This window comes from Nerophis ophidion, linkage group LG29 (genome assembly GCF_033978795.1).
Source record: "Nerophis ophidion isolate RoL-2023_Sa linkage group LG29, RoL_Noph_v1.0, whole genome shotgun sequence".
Classification (NCBI taxonomy): Eukaryota; Metazoa; Chordata; class Actinopteri; order Syngnathiformes; family Syngnathidae; genus Nerophis; species Nerophis ophidion.
In genome coordinates, this window is record NC_084639.1 from 8,486,656 (window position 1) to 8,500,025 (window position 13,370).

Genomic DNA, 13,370 nt, shown 5'->3' on the forward strand with positions numbered 1-13,370 from the left:
TTTAGGGATGGCTATGCAGAGCAAAACTAAAACTGAACTGGCTACAAAGTAAACGAAAACAGAATGCTGGACGACAGCAAAGACTTACAGTGTGCGGAGCAGACGGCATCCACAAAGTACATCCAAACATGACATGACAATCAACTTTGCCCCCACAATGGAGGATAGCAACAACTTAAATATTCTTGATTGCTAAAACAAAGCAGAAGCGGGGAATAGCGCTCAAAGGAAGACATGAAACTGCTACAGGAAAATACCAAGACAACAGCAAAAGCAACCAAAATAGGAGCGCAATACAAGAACTAAAACACTACACAAAGGAAAACAGCAAAAAACTCAAAATTAATCAAATTGTGATGTGACAGGTTGTGACATTAGACCTACTTTGAGACAAAAGCTATAGCGATACATGGTTGGTTATGGTTTAAAGTCATATCCAACAATTGCGACAACGACTTTTTACTGTCAACTGAGTTTCATTTTTAAAAGATTTCTGCTAGTGGTGTGTTTATGCAAATCGCTGAGGCGGGTCTCTTTGAAGGTGAACTATTTGGTTTAGTTGAGCGTACGTACGAGATTAAGTCGCAGTTTCAGTGCCTCGTGCATCATCTGCTTGGCCTTGCAGTCGTCCTGGTACTGGTCCTCTCTCCAGTTGGTGACGATCTGCTGAACTTGGCTGTACAGGGACGTGAGAAGACCCTCCCGCTGCTCGTCCTGCCCCTTCAGGCAGGTCAGCACCAAAGACAGGAACGGCTGCTGGCTCAGCAAAGACATGCTGGAAAGAAAAAAAACAAAACATAATTTAATAAGAAAATGATGACCAATACAATATTTGTTGCTTACCTTTTTTGCTTCTGGCGATCTCTCTCCTTGCGCGAAGACGAGCCCAGGTGCTGTCCCTTCTCTAGCTCCTCTCCGGCTGCCTTCAGGACATGACCCTGAACCGAGGTGGGCAGCTTGGCTATCAAAGGCGCCACCAGCCATACACCCGACCGTTCCGATGAACTGAAAGAACGAGGCGCGTAATTAACGTTAACACAACCAAACACTGAATGCGCACGGCAAAATCAAGCTCATAAAATATTAAGGACCGCCGGAAAATAATCAATTAACATCCAAATCACATTTCTTCTTTATTAGGTTTGAAAAAGATTTTGTTTAAATGTATTTACCAAATAATATATTGTGAGCTTTGATTCAAGAATCGATTCTGAATTGAATCGTCACCCTGAAACTAGGAACCGAATTGAATCGCATGTTGTTGTAAGATTCACTTCCCTATAAAATACATACAAACATCTGTTGGCGATGATGTGTGTTTTAAAACCCCTCCAAAGTCACTGAAATAATTGGAAAATGCCATAAGTTATAACACAGAAGCATGTACGCAAAATTACCAAATGGTAATCTGACATTGATTTAGAATTGTGGTTTAGAGAACTTTTTCTTTCTTTCTTTTTTGTTTATTTCGAACATGGACACACTAACAGTATAATACATCACACAATTTCATATAATTTCTCTTTACATCATGTCCGAAAAGGAGTAGGAAGAATCAAACCTTATTTAATCCTACACCGTTTCCCACTTCAGAGCGTTGACAAAACATACGTTCATTTACTTTTTTCTTTTTGTATCACAATTACATTCGTGAATGATTAATACTGCAGTTCTTGTAATAGATAATTAAGTAAATCAGTCATGATAAACATACTGAGATGAAGAATATCCCATTTTCAATGAGGTTGGAGGTATTTCTCAAAATTATTTGTACTTTGTAAGCACTACTAATTTGAACTACCTCTTCAACTGGATCATACCAGTACATTGTTTAACTTCTTTACTTAATCCATTCCATAGTATAATTCCACATACTGATATTCTAAAGCTTTTTAGTGCTGTACAAGCATACAAATATTTTAAGTTAAAAATAAATAAATAAATAAAATCAGGAAACTGGTAAGGACAAATAGATGGCACCCTGAGGCCAATATTTTGTTTTGGGATGGGAATCAGTGTATCAATTCCTATGAATCTCTTGCCATTTTTTCAAACAGTTCCTTTAACGATTCTTCTGGGTGGGGATGACGTCATTACACAGTGATGTCAGATCAGAAAATGGCGGTGCCCGGGCGGTACAAACACTAATATTTTAGAAAAAAAAGATTACAACAGCGCTAATTGTAATAATTAAAAGGCTGGTAGTTCATCAAGAGTACATGTGAGCAATGTGCTGAAACATTTGAGAACACAGCCTGCAATAATTATAACTGAAAGTCGCCTTTTGAACCGCGTCAATCTCATCCCAGCAGCAGTAACATTCACACGTCATCTCAACACAACAGGTACTAACGAACACCTCCTATCATGTTAGCGCTATTATTCGGTCAATTGAAATCAATGCCCTCCTAGATGAGCATGACGAAAGACAAATTCTGACTGGCTCTTAGGTGGGGAATAAGTACCAGCTCCAGTTCACGTCTGTCGCGAGACCAATGTCACAGAGCAGCGACTAAGTTTGTGGTCAAAATTTCGCATTTTTGGTAGAGAAAAGTTGCATGTTTCCTGCAAAAAGATTATCTCTCTGTCATTATATTGTACAGGTGAAAGTCATACAATGACTATTGCGTAAAATTCCATTCATGTCAGCAATTAAATTCAAATGTGAAACTAATCTGTGATATTAACTCATTACATGCAAAGTGAGATATGTCAAGTCTTTATTTGTTATAGTTTTAATCATCATGGCTTGCAGTTTTGAAACACAACATTTTCTGAGATTTTCAATTCAAGGTTTTCATTAACTGAAAGCCATAATCATCAAAATTATAATTAATATAGGCTTGAGATATTAGTTATCACATGTTCCTAAATGTTACATTTTTGTGTCATTTGCACATGATTAAATTCTACAGAAGAATATTAATTTCTTCTTTTTATTTACAAAAATGGCATTTTTTTCTTCTATGCTAAGTATAAGTCTCCTGAGACCTCACTGTAGGCTTTGTAAGATTATGTTACCTCTAATCTAAACAAAATTGATGCTAATTCATCCTTTTATCAGTTTTTTCCAAATCAGAATCAATGTGAGAACTGTAAAGGAACTGAATCGTGAAGCAGAATCTAAAGTGGAATCGGACCCGGAAAAATCTAGTCAATTCCCATCCTCATTGTTGCAGAACCTTTTAAAGTAATTGCTGCCACCAACAGCTTCCTGTAAATCTAAGTGAGAGTCCTGTTCTTGTCCGGGTCTTTTGGCCAATGCCTCATGAGCAAGCTGCCCCAGGTATTTTTCAGCTCTTTCCACAGATGTTTAAATCAGGGCTCATAGAGGGCTTCCTCAAAATAGTTCAATGTTTTGCCTTAGTTGTTCATGTGTTTTGGGTCATTGTCCTGTTGGAAGATCTATGACCTGGGACTGAGACCAAGCATTCTGACACTGGGTATTGGGCAACATGTTACTCACATATTTTAGAGTCCAGGGTAGTTTTCTATGAATTGATTAACGTGGACCCCGACTTAAACAAGTTGAAAAACTTGTTTGGGTGTTACCATTTAGTGGTAAAATGTACGGAATATGTACTGAACTGTACAATCTACTAATAAAAGTTTCAATCAATCACTCAATCACCTTAAAAAAGGTTCATCTTGCCTTGATAGGTTTATTTTTTTTCAGTGTGACATCTCATGTATAGTATGGATGTTGTCTTTTTTTCCTATTTTGACACTGCATTTTACCACATTAACCCTAAAATTACACAAAAAAGTAGGAAAAACTTTTAGTATGAAAAAAAATCCAACATGTATAATGAACCTTTCTTACAATATAGAATGCAAATATACAATGTGTAAAGTAATTTTAAAACTCATGTGCAAAAAAAAGAAGTTAAATGTAGTAAAAAAGCTATTAATAGGGGAGCTTAAAAAACACTGTTCACATCCAAATCATACTTTGTATTTATTCTGTTTCTAAATCCATTCATAATTTTCAAAAAATCGATTTTAAAAAAGAAAATATAAATGCATAGTTTTGCCTTTTTTTAAGAATGAACATTAAAAAACAATTATTGATATTATTTATACTGTTGGTTTTTATACATTTTTTATTTTCCTTTTTTTTTTTTTACTGTTGTATTTAAATAAGTATTGTATTTGTATGTCTTCTCAATTGCTTTGTAAATTTTAGTATTGTAAAGCTGGGATTGGGTTGGAGTTGCTCTATTTTCTTTTATTAGATTGCATTATTTTTTGTAAAAAACAAATATATTTGAAAAGGTGTTTTTTAAGCCAACACTCTGCGTATAAGTTGTACGTATACAGCCAAGAGGAGCTTCTGTAATCTGTTTTGAAAAGGTTTTACTATAATTTATATACCAAATAATATTACAAAAATCTTGTTTAATGGAGAATCGATTCTGGATCGATCATCTCCCCAACAATCAGAATCAAATTGTGAAGTGCCCAAAGATTTCCACGCCTAAATTATAATGAATTAAAATGTATATATTATATTTACCTCCAAAGCCAGGCAAGGTGTCAGACAATTACAAATTCACTAACAATGTACACTCCAAAAAGCATGTTTTTGTCATACATGAGGTTGTACTGAAAATGGGGAACCCAATTAAGGCAAAATCGACAATTTTTAACATTAGATTCTAAGGTAAACACGAAAGTACACAGATAATAAAAACCACCCCAGACTTCAAAGTTTTAATTAAGATGATATGTCTGACTGCTACTGGTTTATTTGGACATTAAAGGCCTACTGAAACCCACTACTACCGACCACGCAGTCTGATAGTTTATATATCAATGATGAATTATTAACATTGCAACACATGCCAATACGGCCGGTTTAGTTTACTAAATTACAATCTCAAATGTCCCACGGAATTTCTTGTTGAAAACGTCGCGGAATGATGACGCGTGCGCGTCACGTCTCGGGTTGGAGGGGACATATTAGCCGAGCACCACACACGTCTAACAGTAGTCTCCTTTCATCGCATAATTACACAGTAATTACGTCAACCAGCAAGTTTTTGGATGGGAAAATTGTGATATTAAGTCGGCTCTTACCGGAGACTTCAGTGGATTATGGGACTTCTTCCTGCAGCGCAAAAAGGCAGCTGTGATCTTGGCTTTTCGGCTTCTCAGAGAGACATTGGCGTTCACCGCAGCCATCCGACTTTCAGGTATGACTTTACAATCTCACTAAAACACTATTAAAACAATAAGCAGATAAGGGATTTTCCAGAATTATCCTAGTAAATGTGTGTAATTACATCTGAAACGGTCCCACTGCGGCCGCCTGGAGCCATCGCTTTTTTTTTGTTTTTTGTGCTTCACTCTAACTTTCCTTATCCACGAATATTCTGGACATCTGTGTTGCTGAATCTTTTGCAATTTGTTCAATTAATAATGGAGACATCAAAAAGAAGAAAGATGTAGGTGGGAAGCGGTGTATTGCATCCGCCTTTATCAACACAAACACAGCTGGTGTTTCTTTGTTTTTTTGTGTACATTCCCGAAACAATTATTCTAGTAAATGTGTCTAATAACATCTGAATCGCTCCCACTGACCTCGTCTTTTTTTATTTAATTTTTTTTGTAGTCCTTCACTCTCACTTTCCTCATCCACAAATCTTTCATCCTCGCTCAAATTAATGGGGAAATTGTCGCTTTCTCAGTCCGAATAGCTCTTGCTGCTGGAGGCTCACATTATAAACAATGTGAGGATGTGAGGAGCCCCCACACCGGTGACGTCATGCGCACATCGTCTGCTACTTCCGGTAAAGGCAAGGCTTTTTTATTAGCGACCAAAAGTTTCGAACATTATAGTCGATGTTCTCTACTAAATCCTTTCAGCAAAAATATGGCAATATCGCGAACTGATCAAGTATGACACATAGAATGGACCTGCTATCCCCGTTTAAATAAGAAAATCTCATTTCAGTAAACCTTTAACGTAAACCCTAAACCTATGAAGTGAAATTAATGTACATTCTTCTTCGTTCGGCAAAGGTAGCTAGCACAAATGCACTCACCTTAAAATAGGTTTCATCTTGCTCGCGGCGCTGCTGCTGTTGGCCGCAGAGCCGCCTTGGAGGGCCGTGCCATTCCCAGAGGGGTTGTTGGAGTTCACCTCGGCTGATTTTTGAAACACTTCAATCGTGGCTTTGGCTATGTTTTCCAAAAGAGAATAGAGCTCCTATCAGGGGAGAAAAGCAACGTGTTCAAGGCTGCTAATAATTGTCTCAATCGATTCCAATTGCCACTAGGGTCAACTTGCATTGTTTGTGCTTTGCTTGATCATCAGCTGCAGCTCCAGAGATGACTGTCTCATCGTCCACTGGTCCATATTCTACCACAAGGACACCGTTTTTAAGAGTGAGAGACACGGCACTGCCAGAGGAGGGCAGCAAAGCCACACACTCCACATGGCTTCTGTGTTAATCAAAACTGCTGCCACTGTTCAAAGTCTACCCCCTAATGGGCGTTCTGACGCTTATTTTACTCCACAATGGGTTATCATTTGGCACAAGCAGCGAGACAAAGAGGGGCGTAGGTGAACCTGAAGGATGCGTTTGATGCGCTGCCTCTGAGGGTTGTCTCCGTCATCGCTGTCCAGCTGGCGGTGAGGGTAGCAAATGAGCTGCAGGAGCCTCTGGGCCTGAATGTTTACCAGCACCGGGTCCTGAAGGGCACTGCTGTCCTCAGACAGAGACTTGAGGCAGCGCTCTCCCACCCACTCCTGCAGAGGGCAAGACACGGCTTCACTGTGCATCTTGAAATAAAGCCTTGTACTCTGTCAACTTCGGTCGGCTCCAAATGCGGGAGCTGTAAGGTTGTTCTGAGGGTGATTTGACTTTTAACATGGGGGTCGGCAACCCGCAGCTCTAGAAGTGGCTGCCTGAAGCTTTTTAAAAAACGTATGAAAATGGGAAAAGATAGTGGAAAAATATATTTTTATTTTAATACGGTTTCTGTAGGAGGACAAAGATAACACAAACCTTCCTAATTGTTAGAAAGCCCAATGTTTAATATGTTTGTGTTCATGCTTCACTGACGCCGTTTTGTCCTACTAATTTTGGCGGTCCTTAAACTCACCGTAGTTGTGTACTGTGACGCAACATTTTGTTTACATGTACAACTTTCTCACAGAAAGACGTGATTTATGCAACTTTTCCTCTGTCTTATTTTGTCCACCAAACGTTTTATGCTGTGTGTGAACAGACAAAGGTGATCTTTGTTGATTTTTTTGACTTGCTGGAGTGCTAATTAGGCATATTTGGTCAGTGCATGACCAAACGCTAATCCATTCTAACATGCTATTTAGGCTAGCTGTATGTAGATATTGCATCATTATGCCTTGTTTGTAGGTGAATTTAAGCTCATTTAATGTCCTTTATTTTTGTCGTCTGTGTATTTAATTTATATTTGTATCTCTGATTATACATTACCTATATGTAATTTTGGCTGCATTTCTAATAGTTTTTTGTGTGCCATGTTGTTGCAGACCCCCGCAAACGTTACCCAGCTTGCAAAGATTGTAATAAATTCATTAGTAGTGTCCTTTAACTTGGACACACGCATCTATACCTTTGACCATCCTAAAACAGTAATTTCCAGGAGTTATCTCACCCTCTGAGAAGCCACAGTTTTACTAATGCTTTCCAATGTAGTAAAAACGCGGAGAATAAATTAAAATTTCAACATTTCTGTCAACAAAGATTTGCATCAGCCTGCGACACATGTTCATTTTGATAGTAGGCCAATATAGCTAATAATGAAACTCATGCGTTTCCTTCATTATAAAGACATATATAAGGCTTTGAAATTTTTGCGGCTTCAGACATATTGTTTTTTGTATTTTTGGTCCAATATAGCTCTTTCAACATTTTGGGTTGCCTACCCCTGACCAAACACAATGTAATGTACATGAATGTGATGTCTGAGTTTTGTTTTTTTCATACATTTAGAGAAATTTCAAAAATACTTTTTTTCCATGTTGTCATCACGAGGTGTAGCATTGTGAGACAAAACAAAAAAGATTTGTAACATGATATAAAAATGTTGGAAAAAGTAAAGAGCGGTTATGCAGATTCTCTATATTTGGATGGATGGATGGATGGATGGATGGATGGATGGATGGATGGATGGATGGATGGATGGATGGATGGATGGATGGATGGATGGATGGATGGATGGATGGATGGATGGATGGATGGATGGATGGATGGATGGATGGATGGATGGATGGATGGATGGATGGATGGATGGATGGATGGATGGATGGATGGATGGATGGATGGATGGATGGATGGATGGATGGATGGATGGATGGATGGATGGATGGATGGATGGATGGATGGATGGATGGATGGATGGATGGATGGATGGATGGATGGATGGATGGATAGATAGATAGATAGATAGATAGATAGATAGATAGATAGATAGATAGATAGTACTTTATTGATTCCTTCAGGAGAGTTCCCTCGGGAAAATATAAAAATGTAGAATGGTCATGAAATAGTAACATATGGGAGATTGAACAACACTTCAGGGGTGTTTACCTGCTGGCAGATGGTCTTCAGGACATACTTTGCATACACGTCCAAGCTGGCTGTTTCTATGGAGACATTGCGCCCCTCGGATATGTCGTCGAGGCCGGCGGGGTCGGACAGTCCTGAACCCCTCAGCTCGGCATCACCTACAAAACCATGAAGACCCGTTGAGTTTGCAAAATGCCTCAGTAGTTGCTTAGGTCAGAGAGGTTTTCAAAAGGGGGTCTGTGAACCCCCAGGGGCACCGCAAAGTACCGCAGTGGAGGGTTGCGGCATTTTTGGATGATTAAACTTTATTTCTAAAATGTTTATGCTCCCCAGGTAATTTTTCACACATTTAAATGTCTTTAAATACACATTAACATACTGTGAAATAATTTAGCAGTGACATGGACACTGTACTCACTGTACCTTGCAAGTTTAAATATTAACAAATAAATAGTATTATTTTATCATGTAAGCCAGGGGTGGTCATTACGTCAATCGCGATCGACTGGTCAATCTCGGAGGGTGTGTTAGTCGATCTCAAGCCAGGCATTAAAAAATAGACATAAAAATGAGAAATCATCAATCATACCAAGACTTCACTTTCGTCAGTTGTTTGACATCCTCGGCACCCGAGGATCTTGTGAGATGACGCTGGCTGCTGCGAGCTCATATTTAAGAAAAAAATCACTAACAGGGCGGACGCAGAGAAACAAATTTTATTTCTAGAGACTTCGTACCTACTGTCAAAACTCTAAAGACCGACTGCACAGTTCCTGTCTTCACCATAAAAGACCTGTTTCAATTTTCCTGTGCTAACAAAATAAGAGTCTCAGAAAGCTAGCGTGCACAAGCTAGCAAGCTACGGAGTTTGATGCCAATGTATTTCTCCCCCGCCCTCAGCGACCGCTTTCTCACTTGCTTGCCCACCCGCACACTCACTGACGTCACTCACCTGCTGCCAGACATTAAAGGGCCACACACATATGCTACTCTCATAACAAAGTGTTTAAAAACGAGTATGCAAGTTGGACAAATGAGATGCCAAATCCAACCACTTTTATGTGGTATTGGACAGAAAGGAGGACTTTTTTTTCCTCCATTTGAAAATGCGGACGTTATCAGCACCACTGTCTAATTCCAATCAATGCAAGTCATCAGAATCAAATACACCAACTTATATTCTTGTCTTCATGAAAGAAAGGAATCTATGTGTGTTAAACATGCTTGTATTATCATTAAACACCATTAACTTGTTAACAAAAATGTCTCTTTCATAAATAAATAAATATAAATTATAAATAGGAATGAGGTAGATCTCCTCGACTTGGTCAATTGAAAAGTAGCTCGCCTGCAGAAAAAGTGTGAGCGCCCCTGATGTAAGCATTTAAAGAGGTCATATAAGGATTTTTTCTTCTGCATTTAAAATACTTCCTTGTGGTTTACATGTAATGGTGGCTGTTTGGTCAAAATGCTGCATAGATTAGGTTTTACAGACCATTTTCAAGGTTCTTTTTGACAGTCTTTTCAGGGTGCGCCGTTTTGTGGGGTGGACTTATATACGTGCCTCCACTTCAACAGCGTCTTCTCCACTACATAATTTTTTTATATTTTTTTGCGCTTCCATAGCGATACTAATGACAGATTAAGTTCGAGCTAGAACACACTACTTTGTATTAGAAATGGCAACAGCGGAGGAGGCATGTACATGTACGAGCCAGTCTGCCCCACAACGATGGAAAAGAAGAAGGAACTTATTGACTACAATGTCGGACTACAATGACGGGCTTGCGCAACGCTGTTCAAGTAAATATCTACCACATATGGATAATACACTGATGTCACAGGCAGAAAAGGTCATAGGACAGAGCAAATTCTAAACTGCTAATTTAGAGAAATTATGAAAAAAGATAAGATTGTTTAAAAAAGAAATACACAATGCCTTTATGGTTAGGATTCCCTTTTTCGGAACATATGCAGATCCCAAATCCCAGGTTCCAAAGGGGAAGAAAAGTGGGTTTTACAAAATATGGCCCCTTTAAGATAGCTTGTAATTAGCGCTCTAGTTACCTGGAAGCATTTATCTCACCAGTTACATGCTAGCAATTAGCACACCAGTCATTGGCTACCGATTATCACGGCAGTTGTCATCCAACCATTAGCATGTGAGTTATCAGCTAGTGATTAGCACAATATTTTTCAGGTAACCATTAATGAGCTAGTTGCCAGCTAGATATCAGCGGCGTTATACTACAAACCTTGTTTCCATATGAGTTGGGAAATTGTGTTAGATGTAAATATAAACGCAATACAATGATTTGCAAATAATTTTCAACCCATATTCAGTTGAATATGCTACAAAGACAACATATTTGATGTTCAAACTGATAAAAAAAATTTTTTTGCAAATAATCATTAACTTTGGAATTTGATGCCAACACGTGACAAACAAGTTGGGAAAGGTGGCAATAAATACTGATAAAGTTGAGGAATGCTCATCAAACAAACATTGAATGACCGTGACTTTCGATCCCTCAGACGGCACTGTATCAAAAACCAACAGCAATCTCTAAAGGATATCACCACATGGGCTCAGGAACACTTCAGAAAACTACTGTCACTAAATACAATTTGTCGCTACATCTGTAAGTGCAAGTTAAAGCTCTACTATGCAAAGCGAATGCCATTTATCAACGACATCCAGAAACGCCGCCGGCTTCTCTGGGCCCGAGATCATCTAAGATGGACTGATGCAAAGTGGAAAAGTATCCTGTGGTCTGACGAGTCCACATTTCAAATTGTTTTTGGAAATATTTGACATTGTGTCATCCAGACCAAAGGGGAAGCGAACCATCCAGACTGTTATCGACGCAAAGTTCAAAAGCCAGCCTCTGTGATGGTATGGGGGTGCATTAGTGCCCAAGACGTGGGAAACTTACACATCTGTGAAGGCAACATTAATGCTGAAAGGTACATACAAGTTTTGGAACGACATATGCTGCCATCTATGCGCCGTCTTTTTCATGGACGCCCCTGCTTATTTCAGCAAGATAATTTCAAGCCACATTCAGCACGTGTTACAACAGCGTGGCTTAGTAAAAAAAGAGTGCGGGTACTTTCCTAGCCCGCCTGCAGTCCAGACCTGTCTCCCATCGAAAATGTGTGGCGCATTATGAAGCTTAAAATATGACAGCGGAGACCCCAGACTGCTGGAACGACTGAAGCGCTACATAAAACAAGAATGGGAAAGAATTCCACTTTCAAAGCTTCAGCAATTAGTTTCCTCAATTCCCAAAGGTTTATTGAGTGTTGTTAAAAGAAAAGGTGATGTAACACAATGGTGAACATGCCCTTTCCCAACTACTTTGGCACGTGTTGCAGCCATGAAATTATAAGTTAATAATTATTTGCTAAAAATAAATAAATTTTATGAGTTTCAACATCAAATATCTTGTTTTTGTAGTGCATTCAATTGAATATGGGTTGAAAAGGATTTGCAAACCATTGTATTCTGTTTATATTTACATCTAACACAATTTCCCAACTCATATGGAAACAGGGTTTGTATATTATTTGAATATATTAGTATTGCAGTTTAATTTAAAACACCTGTATGAAACACAAGTAGGGGGTTCACGTGCCATCGCTCCATCAGTTTGGGGGTTCTTGACCAGGACAAAGTTGAAGACCCTCAGCTTAGAGAGTGCAAGCAAACACTTCTTACCCAACATAAAGACAGCTTTGAGGACGGCAAAAACGGCTCCCACAACTATGCTGTTCTGAGAGGCCGCCAGTAGATGGCGGTCACACGACGACCGGATACCAACTGAAGATTTATCTGCAAGACATGAAAGTGACAGGCACAAAGTTGGTATTTTGTGCTAATTCCACCTGAACACACCTCACTAAGCCATTTTGCCCGACCTGACTTCATGCCGTCTTGGGGGACAGGGTTGCGTTGCGGTGTCTTGAAAAGGTGCAACAAAATCCTGCAGGTGAGCCTCGCTCCGGGCTCGGAATCTTGCTCGCTGCAGGCTAAAGACGAGTTCAGACACGTGTTTTAAAAAATTGCGACATGATAAAGTGCTTCCCTCCAAATTTAAAACCTTGTCCTAGATAGATACAGTAGATTCATTTTTCATTGTGGGGGAAAAAAGGATGTGAGAACAAATGGTTGGCATGTGCAGTAGAGCCAACAGCCACAGCCTGGCTGAATGAACCTTTGTCTCAGAGGGGAAAACAAAAAAGCGGGAATAAAATAAGGGGGGGCAACTCTGGCGAGCACACAAAGCCCACTGAGGTTTCATGGCCACAGATCAAATACACAGGCTTTACTTTCATCTCTGATAGGAGTAATGACTCATAGTTTGATGCTGCTTCCCACAAGGACCCACTCTACACTTCCTTTAAAGAACACCTGAAAGCGGAGTATAAAATGCTTATACAGCAGAACCCCTTCATGTCGACGTCAATTGTCAACATAACCGAAATAGACACTAGCCTTGGCTCGCACATTGACTTTGTTCATACAGTTTTCCTTCATCTGTGTTCATTTTCCATTTGAATTTTATCAAACTGTTGCAATAATTTAATTGTGTCTTGTAAATGCTTTTCTTCATGTGGCGAACACTAAAAAAAATTAAATGAAGTGGGTGTATTGCTGGATTGCATGAGACATGGCGGTCACAAGACGACCGAATACCAACTGAAGATTTATCTGCAAGACATGAGAGTGTCAGGCACAAAGTTGGTATCTTCCACCTGAAAACAGCTCACTAAACCATTTTGTCGGACCTTGGGGGACGGGGCTTCGTT

The 13,370-nt window shown here is 39.3% G+C and overlaps 1 protein-coding gene across 2 annotated transcripts in view; it reads right to left on the reverse strand.

Annotated features, from left to right (window-relative positions):
- The window catches only part of med12 (mediator complex subunit 12), a 74,790-nt gene that overhangs the window by 14,780 nt on the left and 46,640 nt on the right, over positions 1–13,370 (reverse strand). For both annotated transcript variants that reach the window (XM_061892123.1, XM_061892122.1), the window contains exons 23-30: positions 12,480–12,590; positions 12,280–12,393; positions 8,580–8,716; positions 6,575–6,754; positions 6,293–6,364; positions 6,048–6,211; positions 844–1,005; positions 574–775 (exon numbers count right to left, since the gene is read on the reverse strand). In XM_061892123.1, the coding sequence (XP_061748107.1) occupies positions 574–775; positions 844–1,005; positions 6,048–6,211; positions 6,293–6,364; positions 6,575–6,754; positions 8,580–8,716; positions 12,280–12,393; positions 12,480–12,590 (1,142 nt within the window). The remainder of the gene's footprint in view (positions 1–573; positions 776–843; positions 1,006–6,047; positions 6,212–6,292; positions 6,365–6,574; positions 6,755–8,579; positions 8,717–12,279; positions 12,394–12,479; positions 12,591–13,370) is intronic.